Here is a 27267-nt window from a genome sequence, read left to right as displayed (position 1 = left end):
TTAATAAACCAGTTAATATCAAAATAAATATATAGAAATGAATTGCTATTCCATATTGCCAGCAATAACCATTATATATTATGTAATATATAATATAATCAAATGTAATGTTAAGTTCCTGGCCAGGCACAGTGGCTCACACCTGTAATCCCAGCACTTTGGGAGGCTAAGGCGGATGGATCACTTGAGGCCAGGAGTTCAAGACCAGCCTGGCCAGCATGGCAAAACTCCACCTCCACTAAAAATACAAAAATTAGCCAGGTGTGGTGGTGCGCACCTGTATTCCCAGTTACTCAGGAGACTGAAGCAGGAGAATCGCTTCAACCCAAGAGGCAGAGGTTGCAGTGAGCTGAGATTGGGCCACCGCACTCCACCTTGCGCAACAGAGTGAGATTCTGTCTCCAAAAAACAAACAAACAAAGAATTTTCTTGGGCCACATATAAAATACACTAATGGGCCGGGCGCGGTGGCTCACACCCGTAATCCCAGCACTTTGGGAGGCCAAGGCGGGCGGATCACGAGGTCAGGAGATCAAGACCATACTGGCTAACATGGTGAAACCCCGTCTCTACTAAAAATAGAAAAAATTAGCCGGGCATGGTGGTGCGCCCCTGTAGTCCCAGCTACTCGGAAGGCTGAGGCAGGAGAATGGCGTGAACGCGGGAGGCGGAGCTTGCAGTGAACCGAGATCGCGCCACTGCACTCCAGCCTGGGCGACAAAGCGAGACTCCGTCTCAAAAAAAAAATACGTTAATGATAGCCTATGAGCTGAGAAAAAAAATTACAAAAAAAAAACATAATGTTTTAAGAAAGTTTACGGCCGGGCGCGGTGGCTCAAGCCTGTAATCCTAGCACTTTGGGAGGCCGAGACGGGTGGATCACAAGGTCAGGAGATCGAGACCATCCTGGCTAACATGGTGAAACCCCGTCTCTACTAAAAAATACAAAAAACTAGCTGGGCGAGGTGGCGGGTGCCTGTAGTCCCAGCTACTCGGGAGGCTGAGGCAGGAGAATGGCGTAAACCCGGGAGGCGGAGCTTGCAGTGAGCTGAGATCTGGCCACTGCACTCCAGCCTGGGTGACAGAGCGAGACTCCGTCTCAAAAAAAAAAAAAAAAAAAAAGAAAGTTTACAACTTTGTGTTGGGCCACATTCAAAGCCATTCTGGGCACCGGTTGGACAAGCTTGTTCTGAAGGGATTTTTAGGGTGTTGAAAACCTAACAAAGTCATTTGGAAGACTAAGTGGGTGAAATTGTGCCCTCACTTAAAATTAAAAGATGAGATTCTCACAGTCACATATTGAGAACAATTATAAGCTAATAATAGCATGGTGTACAAAAAAGAAATAGATCAACATAGTGGATGTTGCCTAGAAGGCCCAGAAATAGACCTTAGTACATGAAAATATTTAGTGTATGATTAAGGTAGAATTTCAAGTCGGTTGGGGAAAATGGATAAATAGACAGTGCTGTAATAACAATTAACTATTTGGGGAGAAAATTAAGTTAGATAGCTCTATCTTCAACCATATGCCACAATAAATTGTAGATGAATTAATGAACTATTTTCTGGGAAACTTATTTAAATATGCAAGTTAAAAAATAGAAGCCATAAAGTTGTTAGGTATGACTGTCTAAAATAAAATAAATAAAACCCACTTCTAAAAGCAGATGATGATGATTAGTTCCCGAATTTATGATTATTATTGACAACATTGACCCATTCATCTGTGTTTCTATGAGAATTCTGTTGTGCAGTCTCTAAAATGATTGCATATGTGAAAATGTGGGGTGGCTATAGCTATGAATATTCTTGTTTGAGGAATTACTATCTTTTTGTATTTTAAATCATGGTGTTTGAAGACTGAATCTACATTATAGAAAATGGGGGACCTTGGTTGGAGAATCTGTCCTACAATACTTGGCCTTTCTTTTACATTAGTCATTTATTCAAAATATTTATTCAGCATTGCTAGGTGCTGAGTATACAGCAGTGATCAAGAGACAGTTCCTGCCTTCAAGCTTATAATATGGAGACAAACAAGTAAACAGGCAGCGTGAGAATTGCTACACTAGAGAACTGTAGAGGGAGTATGGCTGTATTTGGAAAGACCGTGGAACTCAGTCCTAGAGGGATCAAGGAAGGCCTCTGGAAAAAGGGACACCTAAGCTCCAATCTAAAAGATAAGTAGGCCTGGTGGGGTGGCTCAGGCCTGTAATCCCAGCACTTTGGGAGGCCAAGGTGGGAGAATTGCTCAAAGCCAGCCAGCCTGGGCAACCAAGCGAGACCCTGTCTCTAAAAAAAAATTTTTTTTATTGAGCCGGGCATGGTGGTGTGTGCCTGTAGGCTCAGTTACTCAGGAGGCTGAGGTGGGGGAATCACTTGAACCTAGAAGTTCAAGGCTGCAGTGAGCTATAATCATACCACTGCCCTGCAGTGTGGGCTACAGAGTTAGATTTCATCTCATGAGTGTGGGAATAAAGGATGAATAGAAGTGGGCAAGCAAAAGGGGGAATGAAGAGTGTTCTAGGCAGAGGGAACAGTAAAGTCTGAGACAAGATGGAGTGGGGTATTAGAGATACTACAAGACTTTAAGTACAGCAAAATTCACCTGCAGTTGAAGTGTACCTATATCTGAAACTAAATGGTATCATTTTCTAAGATATAGGTAAAAGAAAATGCTTGTGATACACTGGTAAGGAGTAGAGGAAAATTAACTTCCAGCTAATGGCAGACTATCAAGCTACTAAATAGGACTGCTCTTACATATTTATTTATTTATAGACAGAGTCTCACTCTGTTGCCCAGGCTGGAGTGCAGTGGCGCAATCTCGGCTGACTGCAACCTCTGCTTCCCAGGTTCAAGTGATTCTTGTGCCTCAACTTCCTGAGTAGCTGGGACTACAGGCGTGTGCCACCACACATGGCTAATTTTTTTATTTTTAGTAGAGACGAAGTTTTGCCATATTGGCCAGGCTGGTCTCGAACTCCTGAGCTCAAGTGATCTGCCCGCCTCAGCCTCCCAAAATCCTAGGATTACAGGCATGAGCCACCATTCCCACCCTGCTCTTACATCTTTTTTTGACAAGAGATCAAAGCAGAAAAAGGAGTTCATAATACTTTACAAAATCTAGCCTTAGCCTCTCAAAAGTTTAATGAAATTCTCAACCTTTTTATTTAGTTGTTAACATTCACCTTGTGTTCTAGTTAATGAGAACCGAAGACTCCTACCAACCCCCACCCCACCATATAACAGCTCCTCAGCCTGCTGAGGCAAATGTACATATCAGAGTCTCTGTCTAGAGGCCTCACCTTACTTCTGACTTTAAATAGAAAAAGAACTTCCCCAGCTGACCAAAATGAAAAAGAGAACCTAGATTGAAATTATGGTCCAGATATTATACACATAGTTAGACATCAGCTTAGGTGGTGGTTAGGATGTGCCTGAGATGGGTGGGGATGATCGAGGTAAGATAATCAGTGATGAGTGCTGTTGTTGGCATTCTAGGTACGCCTACTACATATAAGCACATGTGGCTGTCAGCTGAGCCAGATTCCCAAAGTATAACTTTTCTAGTGGTCTATTTTGCAATTAAGAATAACTTTAGGCTGGTTGTGGTGGCTCATGCCTGTAATCCAAGCACTTTGGGAGGCCGAGGCGGGAGAATCACCTGAGGTCAGGAGTTCGAGACCAGCCTGGCCAACATGGCGAAACCCCCGTCTCTACTAAAAGTACAAAAATTAACCAGGCGTGATGGCAGGCACCTGTAATCCCAGTTACTCAGAAGGCTGAGGCAGGAGAATTGCTTGAACTTGGGAGGCGGAAGTTGCAGTGAGCCAAGATCGTGCCACCACACTCTAGCCTGGGTGACAAGAGCGAGACTCCCTCTCAAAAACAGAACAAAAAAAAGAAACATTGTATACCACAGAAAGATTTTATGTGAAAGACTGATCTGCTAGCTAAAGACTGTCCAAGTTTTAAGGCATTGAAAATGGTCTTTAGGCCGGGCGCGGTGGCTCAAGCCTGTAATCCCAGCACTTTGGGAGGCCGAGACGGGCGGATCACGAGGTCAGGAGATCGAGACCATCCTGGCAACATGGTGAAACCCCGTCTCTACTAAAAAATACAAAAAATTAGCCGGGCGAGGTGCGGGCGCCTGTAGTCCCAGCTACTCGGGAGGCTGAGGCAGGAGAATGGCGTGAACCTGGGAGGCGGAGCTTGCAGTGAGCTGAGATCTGGCCACTGCACTCCAGCCTGGGCGACAGAGCGAGACTCCGTCTCAAAAAAAAAAAAAGAAAAGAAAAAAAGAAAATGGTCTTTAAACAAAATAATTTTCTCTTGGAATTTTCTATGAATGCACTGCTTTCTCAACCACAGTGTAAGCTTTGACTTGTCTGCCCTCTAGTGGAGGCCCATAGTTAAGTTAACCAGTGTCATTGGCTTTAGAAAAACTACCTAACTTTTCTCCATTGGCTTTCCAAATTGTAGTCTGTTTCCTTAAAAAAAAAAAAAAAAAAAATTGCCATGAAAACAACATATTTATAATTTTCTAAGATGCTAATAAATACCTTCCCTGGCTGCCTCATAGCATCAGGTTCAGGGGCCTGTCTCCTACAGCTTATCTTTGCAGCCTACCTTAAGGAAAGCTCTGGGTTTCAACTCAGCTAGTTAGTTCACTGCCACTCCAAGGTGTCAAATGTATTTCTACTGCTCTTCCCTTTTCTTCATATCTCTTCTGAATTCCTGTGACATGTACTTCCTGTGCCATACATTTATACTGTATATTTTGGATCAACTTTTCAGATAAAACAGCCTTACCCCTTCAGGCAGATGACCTCCTTGAGTATGGTACTGTTTCACACTTTTCTGTGTCCCCTTATAGACTCCAGCAGCTTTCAGTGAGTATATTGATTATTTGCTGTTCAGAGATATTCAATATGCTGACTCTTTTCCTCTATTGATAGCTGAAAAGCTAATTGTCTAGATTTAAATATAAATATTAAAATATTAACATAGTAACAATTCATTTCCCCCTAATGAAAACTGTCTTGGCATCTTAAAACCTACATCTTAAATATTCTAATTTCTTTTTTACTTGGGCCACTAACTGTATTTCCCTACTTTGTAGTTTGAAAATGATTTTAGAAAGTTTGAGAAAATTATGCTGTTCATTTAGGAGTATTTGTCAAGTAATCGGTGTTGCTTCATTATCCTTTTTTACATGTTCTTCGTCCTTATTTCTAGATAATGTTTCCGTTTGTAATCTTGGTTAGTCCTCGTGTTCTTTATATCCATGAACAATTAGAATGTTTAATCCTACAAGAAAATAACAGATGGATTTTATTTAGCTTCTTCCAAGTGTTGTGAGTGCCTCTTATTGTTTAAGTTTCTTGTGGAAGCATGGTAATCATGTGTAGCAGAGGCCTGGTGCTAAAACCAGAAGCCAGGCTAAGCAATTAGTATAGCTGGTAGGACAGACAAACAAGAAAACATATATAGGCAAAAGTGGCATACAGGCAGGATCCCCAAGGTGAAGCTAAGATCACAGTTAAAGAGTTTTAAACCAAAGTTTAGAGAACAGAAGTGATGTGGCTATAAGTAGAGGAGGAGATACTCAAAATATTTCACAACTAGTGTGGTATAGCCATCAACCAATCAGAAAAGATGGGAGCAAATCTGGAAGTCCCCTGCTGCACTGGTTTACCTGGTTGTTGCTGGATCGTGACATACTTAGAGGGGCTCCAGGCAGCCACTATTTCAGCATTTTAAGTTAGTACAGCTGTATCAGTATGCCTTGGCTGAACATAAGACTCTATGTCCATCCTGAGGGCTCAGGCTATAATGAAGGAAATGGACCAAGTGTGGGGTCTTCAGAAAGTGGGATATGGAATTTCACCTGAATAGAAGGGAGCAGAATCTGGAGCATTCCTTTAATACAAGAGGAGCAACCTGTTCTGGCAGAAGGTGTATTTGATCTTTTCAGACAGAATCCTGACTTGGCTGTGTACTCTTAGGTTACTTTGAGCAAATTTTCTCACTTCCGTGAGGCAGATTCATCAACTGAAAAATAAGACTGTAATCATACCTACATGGCATTCATTCCAGGGTGGTTCACATGAGACAATAATCATGAAGAGACTGTTGACTTTTCTGGTTCTGGCAAACAAGAGAATGACACAGAGGGAGAGTCTTCTTACTATCTTACGATGGGTGCTGCATGCTGTCTGCCCCATATTTAAGCACTTATTCTGGATTGGCAAACCAAGTATATGACTAATAACTTAATGGAGGAAAAAAGTACAAAATATAGTGAAATTAGCCTCAGTTTATTTCTGGTTTTCCCACTTACTGGTTGTGAAATCTTGGACTACATTTATTAATTTGTCTAATATCTACTGAACATCTTCTGTATGCTTAACACTATAAAAATATAGTCCTGCTCTACAGAGCTTACAGTCTAGGAAGGGAAATTTTTTTTTTTATTTATTTATTTATTTATTTGAGAGCTGAGTTTCTATAATCATACTGCTCTCCTTAGTTACCTAGCACAGGTACCTTGAGTAGGTAGAGGCTATGTTTACCCTGGGCTTTTTGATGTTGTTTCTCCAAACCTTTAAGCCAAAGGTTTACAGTCTTAACTGCTTATCAGTTATCTACAGAGCTTTTTTAATGTACTGATTCCCAGGCCCCACAACTTGTTGTATGCCGGTAAATGTTTAAAAGCCTGTTTTCTAAGCAGGGGCTCATGTGTAGCATTTGCTGATTTTGCTGATAAACACATCCGTCTTGGCTACCAATGTCTCTCACAAGGTTCCTAAAAATTTAACAATTGTTATCTAACAACCTAGCCAGCTCCAGCACACCAGTGGACCAACGTCAGAGCTAAAGAATAAGAATTTATAGGCACGAGGGCCGGGCACAGTGGCTCACGCCTGTAATCCCAGCACTTTGGGAGGCCGAGGTGAGCGGATCATGAGGTCAGGAGTTCAAGACTATCCTGGCTAACATGGTGAAACCCCCGTCTCTACTAAAAAATACAAAAAATTAGCTGGGCGAGGTGGCAGGCGCCTGTAGTCCCAAATACTCGGGAGGCTGAGGCAGGAAAATGGCGTGAACCCGGAAGGCAGAGCTTGCAGTGAGCCGAGATCACACCGCTGCTCTCCAGCCTAGGCGACAGAGCGAGACTCCATCTAAAAATTATAATAATAATAGTAATAGTAATTTATAGGCATGAGGCCTGGAGCTTTTTGTTACCAAAAAAGTTCTAAAAGGGACCCAGAGGTAACCAGTGACTTGCGAAGTTTCCATATTGCATGCCTGTCAGGTGTGACAAGTTCAGAACACTGTAAGACTTGTTGCCTTTTATGACCAGGTGTGGTAGCTCATACCTGTAGCCCTAGCACTTTGGCAGGCTGAGGTGGGAGGATCACTTGAAGCCAAGAGTTTGAGACCAACCTGGGCAACTTAGTGAGACCTCATTTCTTCCCAAAAAAAAAAAAAAAAAAAAATCCAGATGTGGTGGTGTACACCTATGTACACCTATGTACAGAGCTGGCTGTGGTGGCTACTTGTGAACTCATGAAGGCTGAGGCGGGAGAACGCTTAACCCAGGAATTTGAGGTTATAGTGAGCTACGATTGTGCCTTTGCATTCCAGCCTGGGCAACAAAGCATGACCCTGGCTCAAAAAAACAAAACAACAACAACAACAAAGACTTGTTGCTTTCTAAAACCAATGAATTTGATCTCTAGTGATAGAAAAGACTGTATAACAACTCTGAAATTATCACAAGTGGGTGAGTTAAGTTGCACACATTAAATGACTTTTTAAAAAGTGGAATAAGGATTGAAGACAAAAGACATCCAGTAACAGTTTCACATCCAGAGCTCCGATTTTCTATAGGGCATTGACTGGACTGTGATATCTCTTAAAGTAGCTGTTATCCAAGGACTTTTCGTTCTTTAGAATCAAAGCTATTTCAGCAAAATTCTAATCAAGCTCGCTTTCTCATTGCTGACCATCCCGACTGTGATTCACATGTATTTGTGTTTTAAAGGAGTTTGAAAGAAACACTAGAGAAATAGCAGGTGTCTCACAGAGGTTTTCTATTGCTTGAAAATTATAGGGAAGAAAGTTTGTTTAAGGTTTCTTAAACCCTGTCATAACATTAATAAGCATAATGTGACTTTGATTTTAATTGTAAGTATTCCAGAATCCTCTGACTTTCTTATTTTTACTTTAATGCATGTCATGTCTCTATAAAATATGATTAAATTGAATATCTGATTCCTGATTCCAGCCAATAGTATATATCTTGATCTAAATTAGACTTTAAAACAAGGTCAGATTATATGGGAACTCCTGATGTGATCATGTCTGAGCCTTTTCCAAACCAGCTTTCTCAGATTATGAGTGCCTAGGTATACGCTCTGGTCTTGGACCATACTGTGTGTCTTTACTGCCACACTTGCAGGTCCTTTCTTGTCCTTAGCCTCCCAATAACGAGAACACTTCTTTATAGACATTAGCCTGTAAAAATATCCATATGGCCTTCAGTCCACTTTGCACTGATGTAAGAGTTAGCTGCTTTACCCTCCTAAATAGCTCTATGGCCCTAGCCTTTAGGAGCTCTACTTCATTCACTATCATTAACTACCTGTTTTTCTTTCCTGTTCATTTTGTCTACCTATTCAGTTAATCACCAGGGTTGATAGGGTTGATTAAAGATGGCTACAAATTCTTGCTGCTTCTCCCATTGCGCGAGGGGAATCTAATTCCTCTCACAAATTCCTTGAATCTGTGTTGGACTTTTTTGGTACACCAATGAAGTGTGGCAGAAATGACATTATGCCAGCTCTGAGCCTAGCCTTTAGGAGGCCTGAGCCATTATCCAAGAAGACCAACCCTGAGGATACCATGCTTAGAGGAAGCCCAAGAAGACTAGCCCTTTTGGAGGCCTGAGTCATTATTCAAGAAGACCAACCCTGAGGATACCATGCTTTGAGGAAGCCCAAGATAAATTAGAAATCATGTTTAGACACTCCAGTTGACATTTCCAGTTGAACCCAGCTTTCCACCCATCTAGGCTATGACATTAGACATATGAATGAAGCTGCTTAGATCCTCCATGCCAGCTCATGTGCTAATTAAATATCACCTGAATAGCACTGAATGACCCCTAGCAATACCATGTAGAACTGAAGAATCACCCAGCTAAGTGCTGCTTGAATTTCTGACCCATAAAATCATGAAATATAATAAAGCAGTAATTTGTTATAAAGCAATAGATAACCCAAACAGCTGTTTTTTCTCTGTTTCTAGCAGTGGATCTAAGACTTCTCTTTCAAGTAGCCAAGTGGCAGGCCTGGTGCCTTTATTCCTCCTCAAGCCTGTGTGTTTTATATCCACTTTTTTCAAAAGCCAGAAGCATGGCATTATCTCTTCCAGTTTCAAAGCACATACTGTCTCTTAGAAAGACTACTAGATTCCTTTTTCCTGTCTGATAGATACCTCCTACTATTCATTTATTTCCAAAGGCTGAGGTAAGTGATGGATAATCTGATATCCAGTGAATTGACAATTCACAACCATCTTTTCTGATCATAGAACTGTTATCTTGGAATTTCCATCATTATAGACTCATAACACTAATATTACTTGATAGCCTTAATCCCCCAATACCTATACCTTTGCTTCAAAAATCCACAGCTGCTCTTCCCCAAATGTATCAGACTGTCATTCTTTTACAGTTTTCAGCTCTTTTGTCTGTTCTTCTCCCTGAAATACTCTTACTTACTTTTTTTTTATTTTTTATTTTTGTAGAGACAGTGTTTCGCTATGTGGCCCAGACTGGTCTCAAACTCCTGCCTCAAGGGATTCTTCTACGTTGGCCTTCCAAAGTGCTGAGATTACAGGCATGAGCCACCATGCCTGGCCAATACTCTTATTTTCCATCTGACAAAAACCCACTAGTTCAAGCCCAGCCAAAAAAAAATAACTTGGGAAGGATTTCCCAACACCACAGTTAGTCACTTCCTCCTCTGTTGCTTCTATAACATTCTGTATGTCCTTCTGCTGTAGGCCTAAATGACATATCGTTATAATTTCTGTTTTATGGAACTGTCTCCCACACTACAATATGAACTGTTTAAGGACAGTTGTGCTTACTTTCATTCCCTGGTGCCTAGTATCTGAAACATAATAGGTAGTCAATGAATGTCAATGAATGAATGAGAATGAATGAATATATAATTGAGAGCAGGTGGGCTGGGTGCAGTGGCTCACACCTGTAATCCCAGCACTTTGGGAGGCTGAAGCAGGAGGATTGCTTAAAGCCAGAAGTTCAAGACCAGCCTGGGCAACATAGCGAGATCTCATCTTTCAAAAAAAAATAGTATTTTTTAAAAATTGAAAGCAAGTAAATGATTTCCTTTTGCTTAAGCAAAAGGTTCTTGGGTAAGGTATTACTGCCAGAACTTAGCCACAGGCAACTCCTGAGCAACAAAAACCATTCTTTTAACCTGGAAAGGCTAAAATGTAACTGGCATAGAGTCCTTACCAGCAGAAAATGTATAGCTAGTTAGCTTCAAGCGTTCACATGGCATTAGTTAGCTGCTCCAGTCACTTATTCGACTCTTTATTGAGTTCCATCTGCACACAGGGCATTGTGCCAAACACAGAGTGAGATGCAAAGGGCAATGAGGCATGGTTCCTGCCCTTAAGGAGATTACAATCTGATGATGGGAGATAAAACAAGTACGCAGTTGTGACCTAGAAACAGAACTGGTAGTACCACAAGAATGATGGGCAGTAACCGTTAGGTTTGGAGGGAGACAGAGAGCATCAGTCAGGTGATAAAAGAAATGTCACAGGCCGGGCGCGGTGGCCCACGCCTGTAATCCCAGCACTTTGGGAGGCCGAGGTGGGCGAATCATGAGGTCTGGAGATCGAGACCATCCTGGCTAACACGGTGAAACCACATCCCTACTAAAAATACAAAAAATTAGCCGGGCGTGGTGGTGGGCGCCTGTAGTCCCAGCTACTCAGGAGGCTGAGGCAGGAGAATGGCGTGAACCCGGGAGGCGGAGCTTGCAGTGAGCCGAGATCGCGCCACTGCACTCCAGCCTGGGAGAGAGAGCGAGACTCCGTCTCAAAAAAAAAAAAAAAAGAAAGAAAAAAGAAATGTCACAAACTACTAGTGTTTGAAACTAGCTTTGAGGGCTGGAAAAGAATATAGGAGAGGGGAGAGGGGCTTTCTAGGTTGATACAACAGCATGAACAAAGAAGTCAACTGGTACATTTGGAGAATGATAAATGAGACGACTTGGATTGGAGCAAATAGAAAGTGTAAAGAATCTTGAATAAGATTTGGGAAAATATTGCTTAACACTCTGCTAGCCCAGTGTTCAAGGCTGGCAGCATCTCCCTCCACCAAGCCTGAGTCTCAGTAATATTAAATATTGAGTGTAGAATAAACAATGAGGTTATGTAATATGCATAACAATAATAATCATAAAGGTTATGATGTTCTTTCTGTAAAAATTCAAATATGCCAAAAATATGACCTATTGATATTCTTTAAAGAGACATTCTTTAAAATATAGAAGTTTGAGTCAGACACGGTGGCTAACGCCTGTAATCCCAGCACTTTGGGAGGCTGAGGCGGGCAGATCAAGAGTTTAGGAGTTCGTGACCACCCTGGCCAATATAGTGAAATCCCACCTCTACTAAAACTACAAAAATTAGCCGGGCACAGTGGTACATGCCTGTGATCTCAGCTACTTGGGAGGCTGAGGCAGGAGAATCACTTGAACCCAGGAGGCAGAGGATGCAGTGAGCCGAGATCGCGCCACTGCACTCCAGCCTGGGCAACAGAACGAGACTTTCTCAAAAAAGAAAGAAAGAAAATATGATAGACTATGTTCATGACTAGAGGGTAGGCAAACGTTTCTGAGAACCTAGAAAACAATAACCATAGGGGAAAATAATTGCCAATTAAAGTTACAGCTCTCACGCATTGTTGATGAGGGTATAAAGTGGTGTAAATGCTTTGGGAGAAGTCCTGGCAATTTTATATAAAACTATACATGCATCTGTCTTGTGACCCAAAATAAATAAAAGCATATGTCAACCGCCCCCCAAAAAAAACTTCACAAAAGAATATTCACATAATAGCTTCATTTATTTAATGTTAGAGTCTCACTTTGTCACCCAGGTTGGAATGCAGTGGCGTGATCATAGCTCACTACAGCCTCAAACTCCTGGGCTCAACCAGTCCTCCCACCTCAGCCTCCAGCATAGGACTACAGGTGCCATGTCTAGCTAATTTTTTTTTTTTTTTTTTTGGTAGAGACTGTGTCTTGCTATTTTGCCCAGACTGGTCTCAAACTCCTAGCTTCAAGTGATCCTCCTGCCTCAGCCTCCCAAAGTGCTGGGATGACAGGCATGAACTACCATGTCTGGCTAATAACTTTGTTCATGATAGGCAAAAAACTCAAATATCCCAAATGAACCCATCAATAAGAGAATGAATAAATGAACTAGTATATTCATGTGATGGAATCCTTAGTGATAAAAAGGAATGAACTGCTATTTTATGCAACACCATGGGATAAATCTCAAAAACATTATGCTGAATGTTTTTCAAAAATCCTCCCATAAAGTAGTACATAGTATATAATCCCATTTAATGAACAATGGAATCATATCCTGTGTACTAATTTTTTATGGCAAAAATCTGTGGTGGAAAATCAAAACAGGATTGCCTGAGGAGTGGGTGGTGCCACATTTTGACTGGGAATGGCTATGAGAAAAATTTCTGAGGTGATGGAAATGTTCCATTTCTTGATAGCAGTTTGAATTACGTAGACACATACATTTATCAAAACTCATTAAATGGTGCACTTAAGATTGTATATTTCATTGTATATAAATTTTACCTTAAAAAAAAAAATGGCCAGGTGCCGGTGGCTTATGCCTGTAATCCCAGCACTCTGGGAGGTCAAGGCAGGAAGATAGGTTGAGGCCAGAAGTTTGAGACCAACCTAAACAGCATAGTGAGACCCCGTCTCTACAAAAATTTAAAAATAAAAACAAAATTATCTAAGCATGGCAGTGTGCTCCTGTAGTCCTAGCTACTCAGGAGGGTGAGGCAGGAGAATTGCTTGAACCCAGGAGTTTGAGGCTGCAGTGAGCTATGATAATGCTACTGCACTCTAGCCCAAATGACAGAGCAAGACCTTATCTCTAAACAAAAAAGGAAAGGAAAAAACTGTAAAGAAAAACTGAATTCTAATTAATTATTATGCATTTAAAAGCAGATGTACTGATATCAGTAACTTACATCGAAATGCATCTAAAAAATAAGATGGACTGATAGATGGAAAGAGAGATGAATAAACATATGATTTTTTTAAAAAAAGTATAGAAAATATTGGCTGGGCTTGGTGGCTCACGCCTGTAATCCCAGGCCATGGGAAGCCGAGGTGGGCAGATCACCTGAGGTCAGGAGTTCGAGACCAGCCTGGCCAACATGGAGAAAGCCCGTCTCTACTAAAAATACAAAAATTAGCCAGGCCATGGTGACACATGCCTGTAATCCTAGCTACTCAGGAAGCAGAGAACGGAGAAGCACTTGAACCCAGGAGGTGGAGGTTGCAGTGAACTGAGATTGCACCACTGCACTCCAGCCTGGACAACAGAGCGAGACTCTGTCAAAAAAAAAAAAAAAAAGTATAGAAAATATTAATGATACAATCTAGATGGTAGATATACAAGTTCGCTATAAGATCTTTCAATTTTATGTTTGAAATTTTTTAAATAATAAAATGAAGTAGAAACAAAAAAGTATAAACTTTGGGATAGTAGTCACATAATAGAAAGAGGAATGGGAGATAAGAGGCAGACAGGTAGAAGCAACAGTGTTGGTACTATTATAGCTCTTAGGTGGAATGGTGTTCATAGGTTTTCATTTTATTGTACCTCATGACTTATGTGTTAAGCATATTCTTATGTAATATTTAGTGCAATTAAAAAATAATGTGGCCAGGTGCGGTGGCTCACTCTTGTAATCCCAGCACTTTGGGAGGCCAAGGAGGGTAGATCACCTGAGGTCAGGAGTTTGAGACTAGCCTGGCCAATATGGCCAAACCCCGTCTCTACTAAAAAATACAAAAATTAGCCAGGCGTGGTGGCGGGCACCTATAGTCCCAGCTACTTGAGAGGCTGAGACTGGAGAATTGCTTGAACCAGGGAGGTGGAGGTTGCAGTGAGCCGAGATCGCACCACTGCACTCCAGCCTGGGCGACAGAGCAAGACAACATCTTTAAAGAAAAAAAGGCCGGGCGCGGTGGCTCAAGCCTGTAATCCCAGCACTTTGGGAGGCCAAGACGGGCGGATCACGAGGTCAGGAGATCGAGACCATCCTGGCTAACACGGTGAAACCCCGTCTCTACTAAAAAAACACAAAAAATTAGCCAGGCGAGATGGCGGGCGCCTGTAGTCCCAGCTACTCGGGAGGCTGAGGCGAGAGAATGGCGTAAACCCGGGAGGCGGAGCTTGCAGTGAGCTGAGATCCGGCCACTGCACTCCAGCCTGGGCGACAGAGCGAGACTCCGTCTCAAAAAAGAAAAAAAAAAGAAAAAAAAAGATAAGGAAAAAATGTGAGAAGACTACATTATAATTTGAGATATATTGATAACAATACTGAAGCACTCTTTGTTAAATGATATTCTAGGAAATCATATCTATTTATTATAGTTCCTTTGGGCACAAAAATCTAACATTTACATTTGTTTATCTGAGTCTTTTCATTTTCATTCTTGCAAACTTTCCAGGTTCTGATTATTGATTCTAGAGATAGTTCTTTCCCGTTTTAAACCTTTTTTCAGTCTCTACAGGGCATACCTTTCTAACCTAAAACCTCTCTCTTATATGCAAAGAGTGTAATACACTATGACACTTTCTACCTGTACTCCCTCTGGGAGCAGAATCTTTGTTTTGTTCTTCCTTTGTGGGAAAAAAAAAAAGAGAGAGAGAGACATGTTTGAAATCAATAATGAAAGTAACATGGGAATTAAAGTTATAGAGCTAGCCTTGGCTGCCTAGGAATGGAGGCAGAATGATATAAAGGTAGATGAGGATGGCTTCATAAATGAAAATGCAGGTGGCTTGTTGGCAGACAGTACACATATTCTCTGAGATTATTTTTCTCCTTCTACCTAATAGTTCTGTGTTTACCAGATAGGGCAAAAGTGATGAGAGAACAAATACAAATTGTCAGGGAGCAAATTTAAAGAAAAAGCCTCTCCATCTTTCCTCACTTTTCCTTCATGTCAATATTCTTGCCTTTGTGAAGATCTGTATAATATCATAACATACACCAATTTTCAACCCAGGGCAGGGAGAGGTAAATGATAAGCTTTTTCAGCTAGTTGGGAGTCAGTATTTTTTCATTTTAATTCTTCACCACAGGAGTCTCCCTGGACAACTTATTTCCCTTTTGCTTCTTCATCTGTAAAATATTCATTGAGTCTAAGTTGCCATAAGTTACAAGACTTTCTATTACTTTATGTGCCACACTAAGAAGAAATAAATATTGTAATTGAACTATGATTCAGTGCTTTTTGTTGTTGTCATTGTTTGGCATCCCTGGGTGGGTCATTAACCGTCAGTGCTTTTATATCACATTGATTTATCCTGTGTTATTGTGTGTATTTGAGTAAGTTAAAAATAATTGGTACCATCAACCTTCTGGGTTTATAAGGAATAAGTAGAGTAATGTACTTAAGTTGATGAACACAGTGCCTAGCACATTGTAAGTACTCAATAAGTGGTAGCCATTATGTTGATGTTGATGGTGATTTGATCATGAGCACTCTCTTTTAAGTGGTGTTCATTGTTTAGGTTGTTCTTTGGGGAATCAGAATCATTAATAGGTTATCTTGATGAGATTTATTGGTGGTCCTCAGAATGCCCACTCATTTTGAAGCCAAAGTAGCATAACAGTAAAATAAAATGTTTAGTTGGTTTTCGGAGGTAATTATTTTAATGAATACCACTTCATTGTCAATAAAATTTGTTCATGGACTATTGTTGAAGTTACCTCCAGAAATAAGTTCTATTGACATCAACCTCCTGGGTTGGTTGAAGTCACTTTTTATGACAAGAATTTAGTTCAAGTATACAACATGTGAAACTTAGTAAAATTGTACTAGTGATATTATGATATGAAACCTCAGGTTTTAATTTTTTTTTTTTTTCATTTTCTGTCTATACAGGAGGCAGACAGTGGGGAGGAAGAATGCCGGTCACAGCCCAGGAGGTATGTTTGTTCATTATATCCTACGGCATTTTTGTTATAGGATATTTTTGTAGTAGTTATTGTTTTTTCTTTAATTCTTTTTCAGTATTATCAGATTAGCTTATCCTTGTTTTCCAACATGCTTCCTTGGTCTCTCAAAAAACCAGACTGCAGCTGGGCATGGTGGTTTATGCCTGTAATTCCAGCTACTTGGAATTGCTTAAGGCCAGGAGTTCGAGACAACGTATCAGGACCCTCCTTTCTTTTGAAAAAGAAAGAGTGGGAGTGATTGCTTTAGGAATCCAGTTACTGACTCAGAAACTGGGCGCGGTGGCTCAAGCCTGTAATCCCAGCACTTTGGGGGGCCGAGACGGGCAGATCACGAGGTCAGGAGATCGAGACCATCCTGGCTAACATGGTGAAACTCTGTCTCTACTAAAAAATACAAAAAAAACCTAGCTGGGCGAGGTGGCAGGCGCCTGTAGTCCCAGCTACATGGGAGGCTGAGGCAGGAGAATGGCGTAAACCTGGGAGGCAGAGCTTGCAGTGAGCTGAGATCCAGCCACTGCACTCTAGCCCGGGCGACAGAGCAAGACTCCGTCTCAAAAAAAAAAAAAAAAAAGAAAGATTTTTAAATGGTACACTGGTTTAAAAAGAGGCAGAAAGGTCAATTCTGGCTCAGTTTTCACCCAAGCATCCAAGGAATTATCTTAGGGTAATAAAAAAGCAAATTTTCCTTACCTTTTAGGAAAATATCAACTGAAGAACATTTCAGCCTTCAGTTTTGTACTTGTGTTTGTCATTCATGTTTGACAACTTTTGGCAATTCTTGCAGATTGGTAAATATTTCACTTTGTTTTTATACAAAGGGTATAATGAGTAACATACCCAATCTTTTAAAATGCAGCGAACCTTTTTTACCCCCCTCATGGAATAGTGGGCATGTTGTTAGAAGGGTGCCAGTACCCACTGACATTAAAAGGAAACAATTGTGAGAGAAATCTAGGAAGTATAAAATAACATTTATCTCCTTTAAGGGGTTTTTGAAAGTAACTCCCTCCCACAAGAAACAGGTCTGGTAAGTTCTAGATGGTCATTTCAATGTTACCAAACTTGTATCCTCTGAACTCAAATGAACCATTCTAGATGATACAGAGAAAGGATACAATAAGCATGCTCATTGTGAAGAAGCTGGCTAAAGGGAATGCTTCTTTAATAATTATCAGGCCGGGCATGGTGGCTCACGCCTGTAATCCCAGCACTTCGGGAGGCCGAGATAGGTGGATCACGAGGTCAGGAGATCGAGACCATCCTGGCTAACATGGTGAAACCCCGTCTCTACTAAAAATACAAAAAATAAGCCGGGCATGGTGGTGGGCGCCTGTAGTCCCAGCTACTCGGGAGGCTGAGGCAGGAGAATGGGCGAGAACCCAGGAGGCAAAGCTTGCAGTGAGCTGAGATCATGCCACTACACTCCAGCCTGGGCGACAGAGCGAAACTCTGTCTCAAAACAAACAAACAAATTATTATTATTATTATTAGGTGTTTGTTGATATATACCTTCTTCTTGTAAATTATAACTTAATATAAAAATAGTTCCTTTTCATCAGTAACTGAGATTATTGGCAGTATTTTTCCTGACTTGGTTATCACATAAATTTTGGGCTTAAAGCTTAATTTCTCAATGTCTTTAGCAAAGAGAAGTGTCATTCTTTTGCATAGGGCTAAGGAGATAGAAATCCAAAATAAATTTTAACTGAATGTGTACCAGAGGCATCATAATCATATTCCCATTAGAATGAAAAAAGAATTCTTATATTTTCTAGGAGGTCAGATTTAAAGCTCTCTGGGTCAATTTCAAGCTTTACATATTGACTCAATATCCACTGGAATAATGTTGTTCCAAAAAAATTACCTAATGATGAGGCAATGGAAGTCTATTCTGTTATTCACAGTACTGAATTGTCAAGCTATTAAGAACTATAAAGTCTGGGCACGGTGGCTCACACCTGTAATCCCAGCACTTTGGGAGGCCAGGAGTCTGAGAACAGCCTGACCAACGTGGTAAAACCCCGTCTTTACTAAAAATACAAAAAAAATTAGCCAGGCGTGGTGATGCATGCCTGTAATCCCAGCTACTCAGAAGGCTGAGGCAGGAGAATCACTTGAACCCAGGAGGTGGAGGTTGCAGTGAGCAGAGATTGCACCACTGCACTCCAGTCTGGCCAACAGAGCGAGACTCTGTCTTACAAAAAAAAAAAGAAGAAGAAGAAGAACCATAAAGACCTGTTTTTAAAGTCTTTGGCAATACTTTGTCACTTTGACCAGCAGAGGGTTTTTGCAGGCTTCTTTTATTCACAAGAAAAGGATTACTTATAGAAATAAGAAATGAAGAAAACCTAGTAGCAACTATTAAAAAATCAAAATTTGCTAATCTGTTGTAATGTCTTATATTTAGTGTGTTTGCCAAGCTATTTCTAAATCTAAAGGCTTTAGTCTGACTCAAAGCAAAGAAACTTATCTTACCTGCCAGTTGAATGCCCCTCGTAGCTACATGGTAAGAGATTGATTTTTGTATGTTTGACTGCTACAGATTGTTTGGAGTTCTCTATCACCACAAAATAAACCAGCATTGAATCGTTTCATTAAGTGTGCCCAAACTCATCTTGTCAGTTTGTGGGTTCAAATGTAGCTTGTAGTAGGAAATTAAATAGTAAACAGCATACATTAAAATTAAAGGCCAGTTCCGGGTAACAAAAAAGACATTGCATTAAGAATCTATTATTTTGGCTGGGGGCAGTGGCTTATGCCTGCAATCCCAGCATTTTGGGAGGCCAAGGTAGACGGATCACATGAGGTAAGGAGTTCAAGACCAGCCTGGCCAACATGGTGAAACCCCATCTCTGCTAAAAATACAAAAAATTAGCCGGGTGTGGTGGTGCATGCCTGTAGTCCAGCTACTCGGAAGTCTGAGGCAGGAGAATTGGTTGAATCCTGGAGGTGGAGGTTGCAGTGAGCTGAGATTGAGCCACTGCACTCCAGCCTGGGCAACAGAACAAGACTACATCTCAAAAATAAAAATAGTAATAATAATAATAATATATATATATATATTTTTTTTTTGAGACAGAGTCTCACTCTGTCGCCCAGGCTGGAGTGCAGTGGCCGGATCTCAGTTCACTGCAAGTTCCGCCTCCCAGGTTTACGCCATTCTCCTGCCTCAGCCTCCCGAGTAGCTGGGACTACAGATGCCCGCCACCTCACTCGGCTAGTTTTTTGTATTTTTTAGTAGAGACGGGGTTTCACCTTGTTAGCCAGGATGGTCTCGATTTCCTGACCTCGTGATCCGCCCATTTCGGCCTCCCAAAGTGCTGGGATTACAGGCATAAGCCACCGCGCCCGGCCAATAATAATCTTATTTTAATCAAATGCCATTTATTGACAAAGTCATAAAAATAATCTTTCAGACCAGGCGCAGTGGCTCACACCTGTAATCCCAGCACTTTGGGAGGCCATGGCGGGTGGATCACCTGAGGTCAGAAGTTTGAGACCAGCCTGGCCAACATGGAGAAACCCTGTCTCTAGTAAAAATACAAAAATTAGCTGAGTGTGGTGGCATGTGCCTGTAATCCTAGCTATTCAGGAGATTGAGGCAGGAGAATCACTGGAACTCGGGAGGCAGATGTTGCAGTGAGCTGAGATTGCGCCACTGCACTCCAGCCTGTGCAACAGAGGCTGTCTCAAACTCTGTCTCAAAAAAAAAAAAAAAATCTTTCAGTACAATTAGACCAAACTATGATGGCTTTGTTCATAGATAACAATCATAACTACAAAAATAGATAAATTAGACTACATCAAAATTTCAAACTTCTGTGCATCAAAAAGACACTATCAACAGAGTGAAAAAGCAACCCATGGAATGGAAGAAAATATTTGCAAATCATAAGGGGTTAATATCCAGAATATGGATATAAAGAACTCCTACAACTCAACAAAAACAAAACGCTAGTCAGTCCACTATAACAAAATACCTAGACTGGGTGGCTGAAACAACAGACATTTATTTCTCACAGTCCTAGGAGGCTGGGAAATCTAAGATCAAGGTGCCGGCATGTTCATGTGAGGGTGTTCTTTTGCACTTGCAGACAGCCACCTTCTCTCAGTGTTCTTACTTGGTGGGGAGAAGAGAGAGAGAGCATGTTCTGGTCTCTTCCTATTCTTTTTTTTTTTTTTTTTTGAGACGGAGTCTCACTCTGTCGCCCAGGCTGGAGTGCAGTGGCCGGATCTCAGCTCACTGCAAGCTCCGCCTCCCGGGTTTACACCATTCTCTCGCCTCAGCCTCCCGAGTAGCTGGGACTACAGGCGCCCGCCATCTCGCCCGGCTAATTTTTTGTATTTTTTTAGTAGAGACGGGGTTTCACCGTGTTAGCCAGGATGGTCTCCATCTCTTGACCTCGTGATCCACCCGTCTCGGCCTCCCAAAGTGCTGGGATTACAGGCTTGAGCCACCGCGCCCGGCCCCTATTCTTATAAGGACACGTCACAGGGGACTCACCATCATGACCTCATCTAACCCTAACTACCTCCCAAAGGCCTTGCCTCCAAATACCATCACTTTCGAGGATAGGGCTTCAACATATGAATTAGCAGGGGGCACAAACATTAAGTCCATAATATTTTGCCCAGGAACCCACAAAATTCATGTTCTCATATACAAAATATATTCATTCCATCTCAACATCCTTAAAAGACAAAACATTCCGGCATCAATTCTGAAGCCTAAAGTCCAAAGTTTTATCTAAATATCATCTAAATCAAATACGGGTAAGACCAAGAATGATTCATTCTGAGCCAACATTCCTCTCCAGCTGCGAACCTGTGAAATCAGGTAAGTTAAGCACTTCCAAAATACCATGGTGAGGTAAGCATAAGATAGATATTCCTATCTCAAAAGGGAGAAATCAGAAGGAAAGTAGGAGTGATAGGTCCCAAATAAGTTTAAAACTTAGCAAGGCAAATCCCATTAGGTCTTAAGACTTGAGAATAATCCTCCTTGGTTGATGCTCTGCTCTCCAGATGCACTTGAGTGGCAGTGTCACCCTCAATGCTTCATGTGGTGGTCCTGCCCCTTCAGCTCAGTGGAGTGCCATCCACAGGGCTCTCTACAAAAGCCCTGCCCACACAACTCTGCTGGGCAGTGGTCCTAGCCTTTGAAACTGAAGTGAAGACAGCCTTGCTCCCTGATCCCCACCCATGGTGGGTGTGATGAGAGTAGAAGCCCTGATGATCATCACTGAATTGCCTTTGGGGATCCTTCTTCCCCTTTCTTGAAGGATAATGCATAGTCACAGTCTTCCTTTATTCCATTTCATTTTCTCTGTTTCCCTTAGTCCTAGCTTGCAGTATTTCTGTTTGCATAGTCCCTTCTCTATCCTGACTTCTATTGAGATGGCTGATTAGGCCTGTGGTTCACACCAACACTACCTTCCTTATATGGTCAGTCAGCCACACTGTTGGTGTTCCCTTCCAAACATGCTTTCTCATTTTTTGCAATATGCACAGGCCGAGAATGTTCCAAGTAAGTTCTGGTTCCCTTTTGCTTACCAATTCCTTCTGCAATTCATTTCTCTCTTTTTGTATTTTATTATAGCAGCCAGAAGGAGTCAAACCACTCCTTCACCACTTTGCTTAGAAACCACTGTAGCTGAATGTCCAATTCCATTGTTGCAAGTTCTACCTTCCACACAATACTAGAACACAAACACAATCCAGCCCGTTCTTTGCCACTTTATAACAAGGATTGCCTTTTCTCCATTGTCCACTAATATGTTTCTTGTTTCCATCTGAGCCTTCGTTAGAATGGGCTTTTCCATCTATATTTCTACCAATATTCTGTTCATGGTTCTTTATGTATTCTCTAAGAAGATGGAAGTATTTTCTCCAGATCTCCTCTATCCTTTCTGAGCCCTCACCAGAATTGCCTTTAGCAGTCCCTTCATGGCAGTCTTGGCTTTTTCTAGCATGCACCTCAAAACTCTCTGGCATCTACCCATTACCCAGTTTCAAAGCCTCAGCACCCCATTTTTCATTACCAATATCTGCATTAGGATTCTCTAGATAAATAGAACCAAAAAGCGTATCTCATAGAGATAGTTACAGTCCAAGTCCAAAGACTTAAGAACTAGGAGAGCCAATGGTGGCTCAGTCCACCATTCACTGAGTCCAAGTCTGAGTCCAAAAATAGAAGACCAGTGTCCTTGCTCAAAGGCAGAAGGAGTGGCTTCTCCCTTATTCAGACTTTTGTTCTATTCAGACCTTCAATAGATTGAGTGAGGCCTACCCACACTGGAGAGGACAGTCTGCTTTACCCAGTCTACTGATTCAAAGGTTAATATTATCCAGAAACACCCTCACAGATAAGCCGAGAATAATATTTAACCAAATACTGGACATCCTGTGGCTCAGTCAGGTTGATGGTTGACACATAAAATTAACCATCATACAACCCAATTAAAAAAATAGAAAAGAACTTGAATAGACATTTTTCCAAAGAAGATAAACAAATAAGCAATAAGCATATGAAAAGATGCTCAAGGCTGAATGCAGTGACTCATGCCTGGAATTCCAGCACTTGGGAGGCTGAGAAGGGAGGATTTCTTGAGCCCAGGAGTTTGAGACCAGCCTGGGAAACACGGCAAGACTCCATCTCTACGAAAGATAAAAAAATTTAGCCAGGTGTGGTGTCACACACCTGTCCCAGCTACTCAGAATGTTGAGGTGAGAAGATTGCTTGAGTCTAGGAATTAAAGGCTGTGGTGAGCTAAGAAGGTTCCACTGCACTCCAGCCTGGGTAACAGTACAAGACCCTGTCTCTAAAAAAAAAAAAAAAAAAAAAACTCAGAATCACTAATCATTAAGGAAGTGCAAATCAAAACCACAGTGAGATATACTACCTCATACCCATTAGGATGGCCACTATCAAAATAAAGCATTGGTGAGGACATGGAGAAATTGGAAGCCTTGTGCACTATTGGTGGGAATGTAAAATGGCATAGCTGCAATGGAAAATAGTATGGTGATTCCTCAAAAAATTAAAAATAGAATATGATCATATGATCCAGCAATTCCACTTCTAGACTCCTGGGTAGATACCTAAAAGAATTGAAAGCAGGGTCTCAAGAGATTCATATACCCCTGTTAATAGCAACACTATTCACAAAAGCCAAAAGATAGAAGCAATCCAAGTGTTCATCAATGGGGAATGAATAAACAAAATGAGGTATTATATGTACAATGGAATATTATTCAGCCTTTAAAAAGGAAATTCTGACATGCCACAACATGGGTAAAAATGAGGACATTAAGCTAAGTGAAATAAGCCAATCACAAAAAGACAAATACTGTATGATTCCACTTACATGAGATACCTAGAATAATCAAATTCATGCGGACAGAATCATGGTGACTGGGGGATGGGGTGGGAAGTTACTGCCTAGTGGGTACGGAGCTTCAGTTTTGGAAGATGAAGAAAGTTCTAGAAATGGATAGTGGTGGTGATTGCACAACATTGTGAATGTACTTAATGCCAATGAACTGTACACTTAAAAGTGGTTAGGATGGAAATTTTTATGTTTATTTTACCAGAATTAAGAAACGATGTATTTATGCCATACTAGCCCCTTTTTGTGATTGATTGATTGAGACAGGGTCTTGCTCTACCACCCAGGCTGGAGTACAGCGATACAGTAACGGGCTCAGTCAGTCCTCCCACTTGAGCCTCCCAAGTAGGAGGCATGCAACACTATGCTCAGCTAATATTTTCTGTTATTTTTGTAGAGACAGGGTCTCCCTATGTTGCCTAGGCTGATCTCAAACTGCTGGATTCAAGTGATCCTCCTGCCTCAGCCTCCCAAAGTGCTGGGATTACAAGTGTGAGCCACCATGGCTGGCCACCTTTTTGTGATATTTAAACTCCAGCAATATTTTTTTTTTCTCAGAAGACAGGCATAAAAAGATAACATAATTACAGAAAATCATGTTTTATATCATTAACTGTTGTTGCAGAACTTTTCCTTAGTTCAGCTAAAGACGGGGTCTTTGTCCCATGGCCACAAAAATTGGCTCACAGACGATTGAAGGGTGAGAATAATGGGATTTATGGGGCAAAAAGGAAAACAAAGGGGGAACAGGGACCTTCCGCAAGGCTAGAATTCCTGCTGGTTCGCTTCCTGCCTTGCAGTTTGAATCCCTGGTTTCACAAAGGAAGAGGAGGGGCCAGGCTCTGCCCCATGCAAATTGTGCGAACTTCCCGAAGCTGCACGCCAGTATGCAGGCTGGCTGGAGTTTTGCCAGGGAATCTTTTCAACCTGTCTGTGAAAAGATAAATGGATGAAATGTGATGCCAGTATTTCTTTTGCATATTTATGAACTCAGCTTTTTCTTGTGTGATGACCCACTTTGCTGACTGGGGAATAGCCAGGAAGAGAACTATAAAAGTAAACCGGCTGGGCGCGGTGGCTCGCGCCTGTAATCCTAGCACTTTGGGAGGCCAAGGCGGGCGGATCACGAGGTCATGAGTTCGAGACCAGCTTGGTCAACATGGCGAAACCTGTCCCTACTAAAAATACAAAAATTAGTTAAGCGTGGTGGTATGCGCCTGTAAGCCCAGCTACTCAGGAGGCTGAGGCAGGAGAATCGCTTGAACCCGGAAGGCAGAGGTTGCAGTGAGCAGAGATGGTTACCACTGCACTCTAGAGCCTGGGCGACAGAGTAAGACTCCATCTCAAAAAAAAAAAAAACAAAAAAAAATGAAACGCCAACACTCAACCATATTAACTGTAAACAGCTGTCTCATATGGGTCAACCTAATACAATTATAAGATGATAAATAAAAATGAACAAGATTGCACTGAAATATATCTTTGCAATCTCAGGACACCTTTTTAAAGGTGAATAGTGAATAGGTATGGTAGGAAACAAAGTACTTTGAGATCTTAATTTAATTTTAATTATAGAATTCTTTCATTCTTGTGTGTGCCAACCCCAAGATAAGAATTGTATAAAGTAAGGAGTTTTACATTTCTTCTCTCAATTCAAGCAATACATATAATATATTATACTTTTATTTTTTAATTACTCTGAAAATGAAGAAATTATTTTTCATGTTCAGCTGAAACCCTCCCCTATTTTTAAGCCTAGTTTCTTCCTCTTTAGTCTTTCATGGACATAAAAAATTACTCACTATCTGCTGAAAAAAATCTTCACCTTGGAAAATTTGGTCTTTATGAGGGAAAAATTAAGCAAAATAAGAACAAAACAAAAAGAAAATTCGGTATTTTCCCCAGTTGTTTCAAAGATAGCAATGAAAATAAAATTTGCAGCAGAGGAGAGGAAAAAAGCAATGTGGGCCAGAGAAGTCTCATAAAACCTCTTGGAAGAGCTGAGTCATGATGAATGAATGGGATTTAGATAGGAGAAGAGAAGAAAAGAGTAGCATTCCAAACATAAGAGAGTGGGGAGAATGGAAGGATATCATCAAAAGTCTGAAAATAGGCGCTAATGTGTTTTAGGACAGTAAGAAGGTAACTGTGTATACCTTAAAAGCAGAGGAGTTTTGATTTGATAGATCTATGTGTAGAAGAATGACATAACTAATTCTAAATATTACCAGCCATTATTTAGGAGGTCATAAGATTCACAACTTCCCCAATTATTTATTTATTTTTTTATTTTATTTTATTTTATTTTATATGTTATGTTATGTTATTTTATTTTATTTTTGAGATGGAGTCTCACTGTGTCACCCAGGCTGGGGTGCAATCTCAGCTCACTGCAACCTCTGCCTCCTGGATTCAAGTGATTCTCCTGTCATAGCCTCCCAAGAAGCTAGGATTACAGGCGCCCATCACCACACCCAGCTAATTTTTGTATCCCGACCTCAAGTGATTCAGCCGCCTCAGCCCCCAATTACTTTTTTTTTTTTTTTTTTTTGAGATGGAATCTTGGTCTGTTGCCCAGGCTAGAATGCAATGGCACGATCTTGGCTCATTGCAACCTCCATCTCAGGTTCACGTGATTCTTCTGCCTCAGCCTCCTGAGTAGCTGGGATTACAGGTGCATGCCACCATGCCCAGCTTATATTTATTTTTAGTAGAGACAGGGTTTAACCATGTTGGCCAGGCTGGTCTCGAACTCCTGACCTCAGGTGATCCACCCACCTTGGCCTCCCAAAGTGCTAGGATTGCAGGCATGAGCCACCGTGTCCAGCCCCCAATTACTCTTAAAGGTAACATCACTATTGTGAACCTAAGATCAGCCTTTTGAGATGCCTTTTCAGGTGTAATGCTTAATCCTCAGTGTCCACTTGATTGGATTGAAGAATACAAAGTATTGATCCTGGGTCTGTCTGTGAGGGTGTTGCAAAAGAGATTAACATTTGAGTCAGTGGGCTGGGAAAGGCAGATCTACCCTTAATCTGGTGGGCACAATGTAATCAGATGCCAGCGAATATAAAGCAGGCAGAAAGACATAAAAAGGACAGACTGGCCTAGCCTCCCAGCCTACATCTTTCTCCCATGCTGGATGTGTCCTGCCCTCAAACATTGGACTCCAGGTTCTTCAATTCTTCCGTTTTGGGACTCAGACTGGCTCTCCTTGCTCCTCAGCTTGCAGATGGCCTATTGTGGGACCTTTAAGTTAATACTTAAAAACTCCCATATAAATATATTTATAGAGCATTCTGTCCCTCTAGAGAACCCTGACTAATACATAAGGTTTTTCCATTTCTGACAACCAGATGACCTCACGTGGACCTGCCAACCAGTTCTATGGTCCCCACTCAGGAACTGACTCAGCATAAGAGAACAGATTCAACTCCCTATGATTTTATCTCTGAGCCAATCAATCAGCACTCCCAATTCAATGGTCCCCTACCCAACAAATTATCCTTTATACCAAAACTCTGATCC

The 27267-nt window shown here is 41.3% G+C and overlaps 1 protein-coding gene across 4 annotated transcripts in view; it reads left to right on the top strand.

The window, feature by feature from the left end:
• The window catches only part of SSH2 (slingshot protein phosphatase 2), a 314778-nt gene that overhangs the window by 122983 nt on the left and 164528 nt on the right, over positions 1 to 27267 (top strand). For all 4 annotated transcript variants that reach the window (XM_033184405.1, XM_033184407.1, XM_033184409.1 and 1 more), the window contains one exon: positions 16278 to 16321. In XM_033184405.1, the coding sequence (XP_033040296.1) occupies positions 16278 to 16321 (44 nt within the window). The remainder of the gene's footprint in view (positions 1 to 16277; positions 16322 to 27267) is intronic.

Source organism: Trachypithecus francoisi, unplaced genomic scaffold, assembly GCF_009764315.1.
Source record: "Trachypithecus francoisi isolate TF-2019V2 unplaced genomic scaffold, Tfra_2.0 Lachesis_group20, whole genome shotgun sequence".
Classification (NCBI taxonomy): domain Eukaryota; kingdom Metazoa; phylum Chordata; class Mammalia; order Primates; family Cercopithecidae; genus Trachypithecus; species Trachypithecus francoisi.
This window is presented reverse-complemented; position numbering and strand designations above follow the sequence as displayed.